Raw genomic sequence first — 16805 nt, 5'->3', positions numbered from 1 at the left:
TTAGTCGTCACCTTTTGTGTTTTCGATGTGCCAGAGTGACAGGGTTACCCATGTTGCAATTTCATTGGCTCACGTTCTTCTCACATGGATGTAAACAAAGCGCATCTCGTGGCAGGCAGTGCTTCATTTGTAAAGTGGGAGGTCCCGGAGCGCAGAGGATGGGTGGCTCCGGTGCAGTGTTGCCAGATGTACGATAATTATCGTATTTGTACGATAGTTTTGCCCTCTGTACGATCAATAATGGGAAAAAATCCAATATGTACGATAATTTCAGTTGGTTGCCCAAACACGCATCTCTCTCTGACACCCAAGAATCATTTTGCAGGCGTTGCACTCAGGCGGCATCAAAGACACACCACACACAGGGCTGCTGCTGGCTTTGGGCGACCGGGACAAAGTCATTTGAAAGCCCGCCCCCTCTCTATACAAGTTCCCATCCTATCTCTGCCGTGACAGGAAGATTCCCCAGCCAACATCTTTTTTTTTTTTTTTCGAAACTTTATTTCAACAAATGCAATAACAAACGAACAAAACATAAGAGCAAAGAGATATACAAGAAAAATAAAAAAAAAGGTTCAAGTTCCTTATGGAGGTGTCAACATTTTTTCTGTGTTCAACAAAATCTGCACAAGTGGCCATGGCATCGGATAACGACAGCGACCTCAAGGCTGAATTCGACTCTTTCTAGTCTGGTAATTGACACGTTTGTGTCCCTTCACAGAAAAAAAAAAATCTTTCTAGTCTGGTAGTGCATTTGCTTGTGCGTTTGTGTTCTTTCTGTGCCATAGTTTCCCCATTACTATAATTACTGTTTAAAAATGTGACAAAATTCTTTGTAAATTAAAAAAAAAAAAAAAAACGCTAAAATAGCTACGTTGTATGCGTTTTGTTTGTGTACGATAATTTCTCCCAAAATACGATAATTTTGAGGTTTTGGTACGATAGTTTCATATTTCATATCTGGCAACACTGCTCCGGTGCAGAAAAACAAGAAGGGCGGGGCTTGCGAACAATGCTGTGCACCACACTTAAAATAAACTGCACACCCACACAAACACATCTTCACAAATGACACTAACACCCTGCCTTTTCCTCAAAAATTACTACATTTATGTTTGCTGTCTATGTACTTTTCTGTCACTTTTGCGCTCTTTTTCATACTTTTCCCTCGTTTCAAAAGTCACCGAACGCACTTTACCATAATATATGCAACATATAGCATACTGTTGGAAAGCACGGGTTCTTGGCTTGCTGTCAGTGTTGAAATTTTTCAGAGTGAGGTCTTACATGAGAACTTACGGTAATGAGAATCAGCGGCGCACTAGTGTGAAACTTCCGTGTTTTTCCTCTGCGTTATGACATCACAGGCTTACGTTTACCGTAATACACCATATATGTTATTGGAAATCCCTTTTTTTTTTTTGGCAAATTAGGTTGCCAGATACCTACAACTGCATTATTGATGAAGAGAATAGATTATACATCTTGTTTGCAAAAACTTTTTTTTTTGTTAGCTCCACAAGTATTTTTTTTTTGTTGTCTTGTTCTCTCAGGTGTAGGCCTATAGAATAGATTTGTGATTTTGGGTGCAATTTTGTTATTTAAGCTATTTGTTTGTTTGCCTACACACTTAATATTGTAAATAAAGTGTTAAATTATTCAGCATTATGTCGTCATATGTTATGTATTATGCTGTACTTGTGCGTCTAATGGTATGAGTGGGTTAGGGGATGGTGGTGGCAGGGGGGCCGGGGGGGTGGGGGTGGTATTGTCCCTACCAAAGCTGAGACCAAACCTACGCCCTTGGTCTAATGTGTGACATGAGAGTACAAATGTCCAAAAGTACCTTCTACATTCTTTAGTGGTGATCTAACAAAGTTTCTCTTAATGATATTGAAGGAATAGACTTATCGGTTGTACAAGATACAGTACATGATCAAGATACAGTACATGGTTAAGCCTTATGTACCGACTTGGGCCTGCGTTTGCATGGTGCAGGACTGCTGTGTGTTCCTATAAAAAGTCTGCAGGTCAAAGAGCCTTTTTTTTTTATCGTGCCACGGCTCTGTGGAACGATCTCCCTGCACGAATATGGCAGTCGGACTCTGGAGATTTTTAAGTCCAGACTGAAGACACATCTTTTTACCCTGTTTTATCGTTACTATTTATGTGATTGTGTGTTTCTTTTATTCTTTATTTTTTATGTTTTTATTATTTTATTGTGTTTTTTAAAACTTTTGATTAATGTTTTTGTGTTGTTGAAGGACCTTGAGGCGACCACATCATGAGTTGGCGCTATACAATGAATAAAAATTTTGATTTGAATTTGAATGTTCTGCTATTGCTATCAAGATATTCTCATCAATCAGACTTCAGACAACTTTATTGATCCCAAAAAAGGGCAATTACATTTACACTCCAATTATCTCAGACAAGATACAGCAATTAATCCACAATTATTACTTGTTTACCGTAATAATGGCACACATCAAAATTAAAGACAACACATATACATTTGACATTGTTTATGTGCACTAAATTTGAAGCAGTCCATCATCTGAATTGAGGCAAAGTGGGTGAAGGCCACTGCAACTGCAGTTGGCTAGCTTGAGGGGAACGGGAACCTGCTGCAGCTAAAAACCGCACAGCCCCCGGAGGGGAAATGGTGACGTGAGCGATGGCCAGGATGGGGTGTGTGATGGGGGGGGGCAGGAAGGCAGGTAAAGGGAAAAATGGAGCCTGCTTCAGTCTTTGTCCATGTGTAAGTCTGTCAGTTTATTGTCTTGTGGGTTGAGATAAGAAAGGAGCCAAATAATCTCACCAGGGGCTGAAGACATTCCTCTGGAGGAAAACAGTGGGTAATTTCTCCTTGAGGCTAGATAAGCCTGGAGTGTTGTGGTTGAGCAGTGAAAAACACTTTTAACAGTTCCACTTGAACAACCAAATCCCAATTATGAATTAAGAATATTCCCAATTATAAATTAAGAATATTCACCGGCCTCCGAAACCTTCAACTTCAACTGCAAGGCACGCATCTGCTCCAAGATATCATCCAATTTGCGTCTGAGTTCAAGAGTCAACGCAGTCTGAGAATGCACTGCCTTGCCAACCTCGCTAAGCATGACGGACAGGCGAGGGGCCGTGGTTCTTGATTTCGCCATCTTGCCAATTTTCCAGTAGATCAGGACAGCACATAAGCCAGAAAGTACCAGCCCTGCTACCATAAGACCAAAAGTGAATAAATCCTCGACGTCCTCAACGGAGAAAGGTGCCAAGCATGCAATACGCCAAGACCCCCAGGAGTCGAGAACATAGCCCCGCAGGATACGTTCCATTTGGGCAGGTAGGATCCCCCGCTCCTGACCTTCTTGTAGAAAAAATGGTGTCAATAGCGTTCAGATACCAGCTGATCAATTCCATGGTTAATCCAATAGTAGTCCAATAGATCCACTATCAAATATAATTTGAGGAATTCACAGTCTGGTGAAGTAGGGACTTGAAGGTTAAAGCAGAGAGCAGAGATAAGGGAGAGTGGAAAAGATGCGACCGGCCCTCGTCGGAGTCCCAAGCTGAACTTCAGACTATGACATTAAGCATTCGGACCAACAAATGACAACATTTTTACTCGTCCGATAGAAAAAATGATTTCTCCCAAACGCATATTCTTAATTTAATCAGTAAAACAACTACTTCAGAGTTTCATAGAAATCCTGTCTGTTACTTTTCTGTTTGTTTATTAATCAAAGGGTGAGACAAGGTATAAGCATTTGTAGCTTCCTAAATTTCATTATGTAGATAGATAGATAGATAGATAGATAGATAGATAGATAGATAGATAGATAGATAGATAGATAGATAGATAGATAGATAGATAGATAGATAGATAGATAGATAGATAGATGGATAGATAGATCGATAGATAGATCGATAGATAGATAGATAGATAGAGATAGATAGATAGATAGATAGATAGATAGATAGATAGATAGATAGATAGATAGATAGATAGATAGATAGATAGATAGATAGATAGATATTGAATGCAAAAAAGATAAAAGCTTTCTGACTATAGCTGGGGAGCTAAAGTAGAAACATTAACAAAAAGAAACAAAGTCATTCCAACTCATATGACCGCCAATCAAGCAAACAATGTCATAAACACAAATAACACCATCAGAATCAAGTAGATTCCAGCTAAGCTGCTGTGTATGTGTGTGTGTGTGTGTGTGTGTGTGTGTAAAACACAGATGCTGACAGAGCACAGAATCACAGAAATCAATTCAAATTGGCTAAGTTGTTGAAGACAAAGTCTGTCTGCCTTTGTTTCACAGCCGTTCAGTCCACAGCATCCCAGTAAATCCACAAGCAAATCAGTTTCTTCTCCTCCTTCAGTCAATATCCATTAAAGAACAGACCTAATTAAACACATGCAAAAATAAATAAATACAATTCCACAACACCTTCAGTCTAAATGCAAAGATAGATTTTAAATTAATTAGGGGATCAAGATATGAACTGCATTAGAAATAAATGTCAATAAATAATAAATACATAATTGGAATACTTTTTTTGTAAAATACATATAACATGAATGAAAATATTTTTCTCACTCTGACTATATCTAGACCGACACAGAAGGTCTTGCTGGCCCTGACGGCTCACCACGGTTAAATTTTCAAATGGTGAAAACATGTTGCGTCTTTTTCTATACGTTTGCATTGACGCCCTTTTTTTGCCAGATGGAGTGCTGCAGTTGTCTCATGTTTAGAGTTTGCAGTTTGTTGCAGCTGGAGTCAATATTGTGGATAAGTTGTGAATATTTTCCTGTTGATCAAAATCTTTTTCCAATCCTCTGCAATAACCTTTATTCCGACGTGAGCAGTTACCTGTGACAAGCAACTTGTGATTATTTACTCAAATAATTTACTCAAATAGTACTAACTATATTTCCCAGATGGTTTGAGAATGTCCCAAGATCTCCCGGGATGAGTTACAGGACTGGCAGAGGACAGGGAAGTGTGGAATGAGCTGCTTGGTCTACTGCCACCTGAACTGGCATAAAATGAATGATTAAATTTGACTCAAATAGCCCGAGGCTTTTTATAAGATGTGAGAGATGGCTGTCGGCCAATGAACACCCACTTTATACCTTCTTTGACTATTTATGGAAGGTATCACATATTACTAAGTCTGCATGCATGAAGTTCATACTTTCAAGACAATAAAGTCATTTTATAATTCATTTATAGGTTCTTAATAAACACTCCTCACATTTTTGCAGTGTTATAAAGGTACACCTGGAATGGCTATGTATGTCTACTATGTGATCCACGAGGATTCCAGGACGTTTTCCCAGCCCTCAGTGATTTCACAGGCTTTTTTAACTCGCCGGCCTTTGGTGGTCCGCAGTTGACTGGAGAATCAGCCACCCGAAGAAGTATTTTACGTATAAGCAGAAACAAGTAACAGATTCAAGGTCGTAGTTGGTTTTCATTCATTGTCAAATCAAATCAGAAAATCCATGTGTTATGAAAAATGAGGTCACTGCATCATCATGCTGGCAGGAGCCATAGAAGAAGGCCACCACTGTTTGTCTGGATCTGTCAGAGGAAACCAAAGGGCAAGACGATTAGAAGGAACAGCAGGAAAATGGTGCGACATTCCACGGCTGCCAGCAGACACACCCCCAAGGAACAACAACGCAGCAGAGAAAACAAGAAGATGTAACAATAAATATTTCATTTCTGAAGGAAAATACAACTGTCATGAATAAACCAACTGTTTCTGTTTAAAAGCTGACATGGTTTAAAAACAGAAAAAAAAACTAAATATAACTCAGCGGTCAGACAGCCTCTTTTTCAGTCTGTCAGTCTTCCTATTTAGGTCTATTTTAAGGCGTAACTGATGCTCTGCGACCAAACACATCCGGATCATTGCTTCAACACTGTCACAACAAGTGGTGGGGATTTTCCGGTGGCTTTAATCTTCTCCTTACAAGACCTGTACCATTTCAGATATCATCAGCTCAAACAAGTACTTGGGACAGTGATCCAGTGTCTGTGATTTGCCTCTGTACACCAGCACAATGGAGTTTAAACAGCAAAAAACTCACATTAACTATTAAGGACATTACACTCTTTGACCTTGGTGGCTTCCCTCATTTGCCTTTCTTCCTTCTTTTTTGAGAACTGCCTGGACTGAAACCATTAAGACTGTGAAAATGTGCAGTTCCCACAAACTATCAACAATTTCAAGAATCGGATGAAATTTTTAAACCATTCAAAAATTGGATCTCAATTTCAAATCTGCTGCAGGGGATGGCTGTAACTACTACGTATACCAAGTTTGTTCAAGACTGATTATATTGGGTTAGATTGCACAAGAACTTTATAATCCCTTCAGGAAGACTCCCTCGGGAAACTGATGTTCCAGCATCACTAGACAATAGCAGAAGTAAGACACAATTTGCAAAAGTAAATTCAAAAATAAATACCAGACTTACTGGCTTAATGGCTACAACTGTTCCTCTCCTTCTCGTTCTCTGTCTTCCTGTTACTCCTCCTCCTTCTGAGTGAGGAGTTCTACAGTCTGATGGCCTGAGAGAAAGGAGGTTTTCAGTCTGTTGGTCCTGCACTTGGGAAGGAGCAGTCTGTAGCTAAAGAGGCTCTGGTTGCTGATGACGGTGTGCAGAGGGTGAATGGCGTCATCCATAATGTCCAGCAGTTTGATTAGTGTTCTCTTCTCTGGCACCATCACTACAGAGTCCAGCTTCATGCCAACCACAGAGCCGGCCCGCCTGATCAGTTTGTCCAGGCTGGATGTGTCCTTCTTGGATGTGCTGCCCCCCCAGCACACCATGGTGTAAAAGAGGACGCTGGCTACCATGGACTGGTAGAACATCCACAGGAGTTTTCTGCAGATGTTAAACAACCACAGCCTCCTCAGAAAGTACAGCCTGCTCTGTCCCTTCCTGTACAGATGGTTGGTGTGGGTTGTCCAGTCCAGTTTGCTGTCCAGCCACAGCCCGAGGTACTTGTAGGAATCCACAGGACTTCCCAAAGTCAATGACCAGCTCCTTTGTCTTTGAGATGTTGAGGTATAGATGATTTGTGTGGCACCAGGCAGCAAAGTCCTTCACTAAGCTCGTGCACTCCTCCGGCTGTGTCATCTGATGGATCAAGAAGTTACTGTGATGCTTCAAAACATGCCCTGATTTACTATTTTGGATTAAACAGGAAGGAATGCTCTGTGGAATAGCCCCATAATCAATTGGTTCAATAATTTTGTGAAATTCTACACAAGAACACCTCGATTGTTTCATTTCCATTCCATTGTGGTGGTATACAGACTAAGACAAAGCCAAATATTGTGCTGTTGACTGAGGGAAATACCACTATGTGGGGAGTGGGTGTCATGTCACAACTATAAATAATCATTAAGTTAAAATTACTCCAGCACTAACAGATCTTGCCTTTCTCTCCTCACAAAATGAGTTTGGACCCCAAGCAAATGTTCATTCAACGAATGAAACATCTGAGGGACAAATGGAGAGCTGACGAGCTCGATTTGATTTGGCACATGAGTAAAAACTCTCATAAACTCAGTTTACAATACTCACAAGGAAAACAGTTTTTCTTTTTTTTAGGTTATCACTGAGTTCTGTCAACATGGGCATTTGTGAGAAGTCACATTCACAATATATATTTAATTGCCAAAAAGTCATTGGCCAATCATCACCCAAAATCTCTGAAGTATATTTCCGGGGGAAACAGTAAACAACAAGCAGACCTACACGTTGGAAATGAAAGAAACAGACAAATAAGCTCATTTCAAGCTTCGTGTTATTTCAAAACCACATGCTGATAGCCGCAGTGCACATGTTATTTCATTTGAAGACTCATAAATGAATGTGGATGGAAGGCCATGAGCCAAAAGTAAATGTTGATGTGTGAATTACATGCATACGATTTCCTGTATTAACCTCCACCCAACATGGCATATCCAAAGCTTCCCGCTGTGAAACTGCATGGACAGGTCCTGGACTGGTCTTGGAGAATGTGACCCACCTTCCTGGACAGCCATGTGTCTTAAATGCCTATGACGAGATCCATCATGGACTCAAGTGTGCAGGAAGTGCCTTCACCCGGCTTCACACCCGTGTTTTCAACAACAGAGACCTTCAAAAATCTTTGCCTACAAAGCTGTTGTCATGCCAACCCTGCTGTACGGACCTCGACCCCCTACCTCCACCGCCTGAAGACCCTTCAGCAATTCCACCAATAGAGTATAGACTGTGTCGTCATCAAGAAGGAGCTTCACTGGGTGGGTCACAGTGTGAGGATGGATGACAGCCGACATCCCAAGCAGATCTTCTTCACCCAACAGAGTGAAGGAAAATGGCCTAGAGGAGGGCAGAAGAAATGCTACAAAGACGTCCTGAAGCGCAACCTCAAGAGCTGCTGCATCGACTGAAAGACCTGAGAGGAACAACTGAGGGACCGAGCCAGCTGGCGAGCAATGATCCACATGTGAGTGGAAGAGTTTATTTCTCTGATTTAGTACATTTGTGTGTATTTACACGCTCTCCCTCATGGCTGGCCTGTAGCCAATGGGGGTTCGGGGGTTCATGTGAACCACCCATGTTCTGGTATGAGTCCGCAAAAATACATCAGTAGAGCCTATCACTACTCGGCCTGTTCAGCACGTGTGATGACGTCACACCCCACCCTCATCCTGCACTGTCGAGTGGTTTAAGTGGTCCAGAGGAGGCGCATTCGTATCCGGAAGTTTTTTTCGTGGCATTGTGTCGGGACAAGCAGCGGCTTCAGGCTGGGAAACGCAAAAAAACATAGAATATCTAAATGCTGCCTCAGCAATTTCCACAATATTCCACAGAGACGTCATCATCCAAAAACAAGGACGTTCGTGGACAACACTTTTGGGCAGTGATAAATACAGCTGAAAGAACACAAATGGTCCGATTAAAAGAATTTTAAAATCTTTTCCAAATTTTAGTGCAGGGTTTCCATATACACACACACACACACACACTAACACACACATATAATATATATAATATATATATATATATAATTATTATTTGAACGTATAGACCCTCGGTCAAGTGATCTCCTACATACCACACAGAGCCGGTGTTCTGTCGATGAGGTGCGTCAAAACATTAACAAATGTCAAATGTCAATGTGCAAATGTCTTTGGACTTTGATTCGTGGACATTTTTAATGATCCGTTCATTTGTTGTTAACTTCTTTTGAATTTTATGCTTAAATAGATTTTTGCTGGTTATTGGTAGTCTGGGAGCAGGCACCGTCTCTACGGGGGGGGTAATGAGGGGATGGCAGGGGGAAGAAGCTGCAGAGAGGTGTGTAAGACTACAACTCTGCTTCCTGGTCCCAACCTGGATAGTCACGGTTTGGAGGATTTAAGAAAATTGGCCAGATTTCTAGAAATGAGAGCTGCTCCATCCAAAGTGGGATGGATGCCGTCTCTCCTAACAAGACCAGGTTTTCCCAGAAGATTTGCCAATTATCTATGAAGCCCACCTCATTTTTTGGACACCACTCAGACAGCCAGCAATTCAAGGAGAACATGCGGCTAAACATGTCACTCCCGGTCCGATTGGGGAGGGGCCCAGAGAAAACTACAGAGTCCGACATTGTTTTTGCAAAGTTACACACCGATTTAATGTTAATTTTAGTGACCTCCGATTGGCATAACCGGGTGTCATTACTGCCAACGTGAATTACAATCTTACCAAATTTACGCTTAGCCTTAGCCAGCAGTTTCAAATTTCCTTCAATGTCGCCTGCTCTGGCCCCCGGAAGACAATTGACTATGGTTGCTGGTGTCGCTAACTTCACATTTCTCAAAACAGAGTCGCCAATAACCAGAGTTTGATCCTCGGCGGGTGTGTCGTCGAGTGGGGAAAAACGGTTAGAAATGTGAACGGGTTGGCGGTGTACACAGGGCTTCTGTTTAGGACTACGCTTGCTCCTCACAGTCACCCAGTCGGCCTGCTTTCCCGGCTGCTCGGGATCTGCCAGGGGTAACTAACGGCGGCTAAGCTACCTTGGTCCACACCGACTACAGGGGCCTGGCTAGCTGTAGAATTTTCCACGGTGCGGAGCCGAGTCTCCAATTTGCCCAGCCTGGCCTCCAAAGCTATGAATAAGCTACACTTATTACAAGTACCGTTACTGCTAAAGGAGGCCGAGGAATAACTAAACATTTCACACCCAGAGCAGAAAGGTGCGGGAGAGACAGGAGAAGCCGCCATGCTAAATCGGCTAAGAGCTAGTAGCTACGCTAAGCTAGCGGATTCCTAAAAACACGCAAAGTGAATAATGTGTAAATAATTTAGAGGTGATTCAGCAGAAGGAGTGCTTTAGTTAAGGCACGTAAAGATTACACTGGGAAACAAATCGTAATCTAGATAACTAGATCAATCTAACTGCGCAGATTAAACAGCTAACAGATACAGAAAAACACCGCTGTGCTCCGGAACAGGAAGTGATACAATGAGAGCCAACCACCAGTAAATAATGACAGCCAAGCCTAAAATTATCTTCCTATGCTGCCAGACATTTTGCTTTCCACTGATAAGTCATAAAGATAAATGGACTGCATTTATATAGCACTTTTCCATCTGCATCAGATGCTCAAAGCACTTTACAATTATGCCTCACATTCAGCCATTCACACAAACACACACCGATGCCAGGGTGCTGCCATGCAAGGTGCTCACTCCACACCAGGAGCAACTTGGGGATTAAGGACCTTGCCCAAGGGTCCTTAGTGATTTTCCGGTCAGGCTGGGATTTGAACTGAGGATCCTCTGGTCTGAAGCCCAACACTTAACCACTAGACCGTCACCTCCCCAAAGATAGATCATATGAATAAAGGACGAGAGAGGCAAATTATGACACTGACCATCCCTTGTCTGTATCCAATGCTCAATGAATTTGGTTCTGGTTTAAAAAAACTTATCTGGTTCTTCCTCAGCTACTACATTGCCATAGTTGTTATTAGCCAGGGCTCTGTGTGAAACTCTCAGAGAGCTGTTTATGTCTCACTACCATAGTTGAAGATAACTAACCTTAGCCCCAGGGGGTCCAGGTTCTCCTAGGTTTCCATGTGGACCGGATGGACCCTGGAAGAGATGCAGAAAGAGACAGAGAGAGGATAGAGAAAGATATAAATGCACTGTTCATTGTCCACAACAAAGGGTCAGTATTTCGGATAAGTCACATTCAAACCCCCCAGGGGTAGACTGAAGTTAAGACAAAAATAAATAAATAAAATAAATGAAAGTGTGCTTGTGTAAGAAGCGGTTCATCTGGAATCACTGAATAATATGGCCTCCTTCAACATCACAGACACCTATAATATGCATATGTTTACATATACAATGTTCACATTTGTGTTCAGTGTAGGAATTTCGAATTTTACACATTAAAGGTATGTAATGCATGCACAAGTGCGCATACACAGATACAAACATGCACAAATATGCCAAATAGTACATGTGCACACACAGCACTACATTCCAGCACATCTGAATCGTTGCTGATTGTTTGCCAGGTTTTCTCTGCACTATTGCCAACAGTCAAGAAAATTGTATCAAGTGTGACTGCTTTCTGATGTCTTTTCACTTTAAGGTTTTTAGGTAAAATCCATGAAAAAAAAAAAAAACAAACAAACAAACTGCAGTGTACAGCATGTACTATGGTGGGCTTTGTATGTGAAATGAAAATTTTAATAGAAAAGACATTTATTCTGGTTCTGGCTGGTTATCTTTGTTTTGTTTTCTGCCAAAAATTTCAAGGATGTCAAATGTACATTACTGAAGATCAGTATCACCACAACAAAAATGGGCCAGTCTTAATGATAAACACTCTGGTACCTCTAGCTGAAGGGTTTTAACTCCTTTGGGAGACTGTGATGTGCATTTGCCAAAGGGTCATTAGTTTCAATTCCTGATTGTGCCTGATGACCCGATCTTATACCCACCACAAGGCAGCGCAAACCCAGCACAACTGCCATGGCTAGTTTCCAATTGCCACAGTTGTCATTTTTAGGATCTATGCCCATGTCCTATATAATAATACCACTTGCACTCATGTTGGGCACGTTGGTCTAAGTGTTTGAGCCTTAGACCACTGAAAACATGGTGTAAAGCCCAGCGCTGTATAAAGCGGACAACAGTCAGACCTGTCTTACATAAATGGGTTCGCAATATGCGTACATGACATACTGCTGCCAGTCACCTGGAATTGTGTAATATTAATATGATGGCATATTATGGCCACCGTCAGCAAAGAAAAAAAACAGAGAAGAAAGAAAAAAAACATTTCACAAGAGCTCTCTCACTCTCTCTTTCAATGACAGGCGATACTACATACAAAATACTGAGCAAAACTGAACTGAAAATATGCATTAAACAAAATAAGAGTAAACATGGGAAACAAAACTTTACCTTGCTGCTTCAATGCTTCACCTCAGGGACCTTTGGTGGCCACTGTATGCTGTGTGATCCAGCAGGCTGACATTAGCGATTAATTCACAAAATATATATAATTTCATTTCCATGCACTTCCTCAGTGCAACAGCACTGTGCGCCAGGCATAGACAAGTTTAAACAGATGGACAGGTGTCACGTTTGGTCTACAATACATTTATGTGTGATGAACATCATAAACTGTCGGGTTTGGTCTACCATACATTTATGCATGATAAACACAGTAAATGTATACTATTTTGTGTCAATGTGTCCTGGCACAAGACACTGAAGTCTGAATAACTGTTGGTCCTTGGTGCACATGGCAGGGCATATGGCTCTGTGGGATAGGAGTTGGACCACCAATATACGATATCTACCAGAGTTCAATTCCAAGTCTGTCCAAAGACAATTCATCTGCATTGTGGTATTCCATCCATGGGGGAGTTGTAGACATTCATCCACTTCACACTCTGGTATCTGTGGATGAGCACTGGTCCGATGGGCCTCTAGGTCTTCTTGCAATTTTTGTGCAAAACCCTCAAGCCAAAAAGAGACATAGGTTTTGGGACAGCCAGTTTCAGGGACGCCTTACAATGAAAGATCAAAAGAAGTGTATAGTCTGATGTTATGATAAATGCCTTTACCATATCAACTAGTCTGCTCTTTAGGGTGATAATGTTAATAAGTAGAGGTAGCAAAGAAAGTCTGCGACTGTGTGGTGAGACAGCAAAGACATAACCACAGAACCGTACGCTGTCCTCAGCTTCCCACCACATAATGATTCCAGGCCTAACTTATTCTCTGTTTTATGACTCAGCCAACAGTATGTGGAGTTACAATACTTTCTGTAGCAAACATGTGCTTTCCAAGCCTGTTCCTGGAAACACTCTGCTGGAGGTGTCTTTCTTCTTACATCTCGTTCACAATAGAACAAACATCCAAAAGATAAGAAAAATAAATAAAAACTAGTGTGTTGCCCATGGAGTTCCATGGGCTGTAGATCGGGTAGTGTTTATAAAATAGGTAGCTGACAGTTTTCAAGGGTGGCAATAAATTAAGCAAAGCGTGTAATGAGTTGGAACGGGGTGTGAGTCCAGAATGTTTTTAGAACATGAGACTTCAACAATTTTTAGAAGAAGAACTCAACCCTTTTTTTGTTTTACTGTTAATTACATAACAGATTATTTTCAAGTTGCCGCTAGAGCAGCGCCTACATGCATGTTTGAGGATGTCACAACTCTTTCCGTTGAGGGACATCCAGATGCCGTCTGTGGCTGTAGACCACATGTGAACATGCGCGCAGCCATTTGTGTGTGTGTGCACAGCCTCTCCAGCCACAGATGGCTGGAACGTGCGTAAATAGTTAAGGTAGTTGATAAAATGTTCTTGCCGCTATTGTTTCTGTATGACAATGTAGCTTTTCATCCCACACATGGACGAGTCATGTTCAGGTCGTCGGATCTTTAGTTGTTGATCCATTCAGATATCTTCACGTTTGTGCAAGATGTCGGACTTGGGAGGTTGGACGAAGTTGGACGACAGTCAAATGGAACGCTGATGGTACAGGAACTACGCAAACGATGAGTAACTGTCAAGACAGAAAGCAAAATGGAATACGGACAAATTGAATTCGTCAGGTTTCGCTCACGTTTTTCAACGGTTTGAAAATTCTGGACGAAGCACCAGCTACAGGAACGAAGCTGGGACAATGGTTAAACAGTGTCTCCGAAAGTCAACCGTAAGTCCAGATTTCTTGTTTCTTTTGGCTTCGGTGTCCTTCGTTAGTGCCGTGTGACTGGAGCTTTACATTGACATTCACACCACTGGCAGCCCTCCTTCTCATTCCTTATGGTTAACAACAATGACCACAAAAGCACTTACTGAGGACGGCGTGGAATTGGCCTCCAGTGGCCATTTCACTCCCTGGGAAAATCTGACGCTGAGCTGTTGTTTCTAATGATGTCAAACACACAAGCGAGAGGCTCAATTTCAAGATGGCTGCCGTAACTTGATAATTAATAATTTTGTGAATGTTAATTTACTTTCTTAATATATTTATAAATTGTTTAGGTTCTTGTTATCATATATACACTATTATTATTATTATTATTATTATTATTATTATTATTATTATTATTATTATTATATTACTTAATTTTTACTACTATTTTGTCATTTGATTTTAAAGGGACCACAATGGAAGTGTTGTTCACTTTTTGTGTCATCCATGTATTTTTAATGTATTACAATTATATTATGTACTTACATTGAACTTACTAAATAATTCATGTACGCATGCACTCACACTATTAATATAAAGATGTTTTAATAATTAATTAGCAATATTAGCTAATGTCTGTAGTTTCTCCAAAAATACAAGTCCTATCAACGTTCTGTTTTAGCAGCGTTCATTCTTGACCAAAATACATAAGGCATCCCAAATGGCAAATGTCAGCTGTGCTCTGTCTGTTATGCACATACACGCATGGAGAGATTCGGAGTCTTTTCCGCATACCTGCTACAAGCAGGTGCTTCTATTTTCAGATTCAAACAGAGACATTGGTGGAAGACATCAAACGCAACACACATTTCACTCATGATAACAGCAACATGACACTTAAATAAATAACAACATTTCAAACCCCAAAACCCCATGGTGCATTACAGTGCAAACGTCCATTGTTTACTGGTTAGCTAAAATCGACAATTTTTCAAAAAATACTTGTCCTATCAACTTCCATCTTCGCAGCATTCATCCTTGACCAAACATACATAGCATACCCAATGGCAAATGCAGCTCTCCCCAGTTTCTCCGTGATCAAAGTCATACACGCACGTGCACACATGTGCGCACACAGAGGACACTTGGCTATTAGAATATATGGATAATAAGATACTGGCATGTTTATGAAAATGAGAGTTTTTCCTGTATTTAAAGAATGATTTGTCAGTTGCTGTCACTTATAAGTCACTCTCCCCTATGATCAAAAGTGATTTTCAAAAAGTATCCAAATGCTAACGTTTTCTTGTTAATAAAGACACAAATGTTGGACATTCTGCAAATTTAGTTGTGCAAAATAAAGTTCTTCTGCAGCATATACCTACTATAATTTGCCTGCCTCACATACCGTATCTCTTTAGTAAAAATTAGTCGTGCAGTATTTAAACTTGTCTCCAGGCTCATGCCAGTGATCGCTGCATTGCATCATGACAGCCTTCACAGATGCATATGGTCCAGTCTCAAGATTAGAGAGAAATAGCATCCTGTGCCGCCACTGCTGTTAGCTGCAGCTGTTTGCATTTGGAACTGTTTGGTCAGTTGGCTATGTTGCTCCCAAAGGCACAGATCATGAAACAGCATTGCCTGTATTTCCTGAATGGACCAACTCATTGCCATACACCAATACAAAGCAAAGACGCTTTCCTGACTTAATATCACGCTAACCACAAACTATCTGTCAATGCCTTTCTTTGACAGTTAAGCTGGATTGTGATTGTATACACAGGCAGACAGCATATGACCACTGGCCTGCTGGTTGCTATAAGACCTGGTGAAATATGATGGCTGAATCGTTGCTGGCATTAATGCTGCGGATTAACAAGTCCAATGGGTTTAAAGTCAACAAGAGCCATCAAAGCTGCCGAGAGAGACCCACAGAACACATCACAATATTTGCTTCAGCCGTCAGAAGTGTCTCTTTGTGACTGGACTTTAGTTGCTCACAGTGTCATAGATGTGTTGATAGAAGTACAATGCCTCCAGATATTGCTGACACTACTGCTGATCTTTAATCACAAAGCTCCTCTATAAAAATTCTAGAATCTGAATCTGGATCCAATGACAAATCTGCCGCTTTACAATTACACATTGGTACCAGTTACCTCACCCGAGACCCTCTTTTTCCTGGAGGACCAGGTAAACCAGTGGGACCAGGAGGACCCTAGTACAAGAGAAGAAGAAAGACATGAGAGAAGGAAGTGAAGAGGTGAGTGCGAAGTGGAGAGAGAGAAGTTTGGTTAATGGCAAGCATACATGCACCTCACTGTCTAGGCCTCTGCAATGATGAGTATGTGCTATATTTATGTAAGCTCCATGAAGTTCAAAGAAAAGAAGGCCAGTGTTTCAACTAAAAGACATATTAGGAAAGTTCCCAACAGGAAGGTCGAGTTACATCTCAGGATGAGTGACACCTTTGGCTTTTGGTCAGCTCTGGGATAACATAAACCTTCTTTATGGAAAAAGCATGAAATTAATTCAAGTAATGTCCTGGTGAAGGAAGAAAAA

General features: G+C 41.2%; 1 protein-coding gene across 1 annotated transcript in view; it reads right to left on the bottom strand.

The window, feature by feature from the left end:
• The window catches only part of LOC117519456 (collagen alpha-1(XXIV) chain), a 240449-nt gene extending 232091 nt beyond the window's left edge, over positions 1 to 8358 (bottom strand). Inside the window, 1 exon segment of the mRNA XM_034180800.1 lies at positions 8198 to 8358. Within this exon segment, the coding sequence (XP_034036691.1) occupies positions 8198 to 8358 (161 nt within the window).
• Between the last annotated feature and the right edge of the window lie 8447 nt (positions 8359 to 16805).

Source organism: Thalassophryne amazonica, chromosome 10 (genome assembly GCF_902500255.1).
Source record: "Thalassophryne amazonica chromosome 10, fThaAma1.1, whole genome shotgun sequence".
NCBI lineage: Eukaryota > Metazoa > Chordata > Actinopteri > Batrachoidiformes > Batrachoididae > Thalassophryne > Thalassophryne amazonica.
The sequence above is the reverse complement of the archived record's forward strand: the minus strand, read 5'-3'. Positions and strand labels throughout refer to the sequence as shown.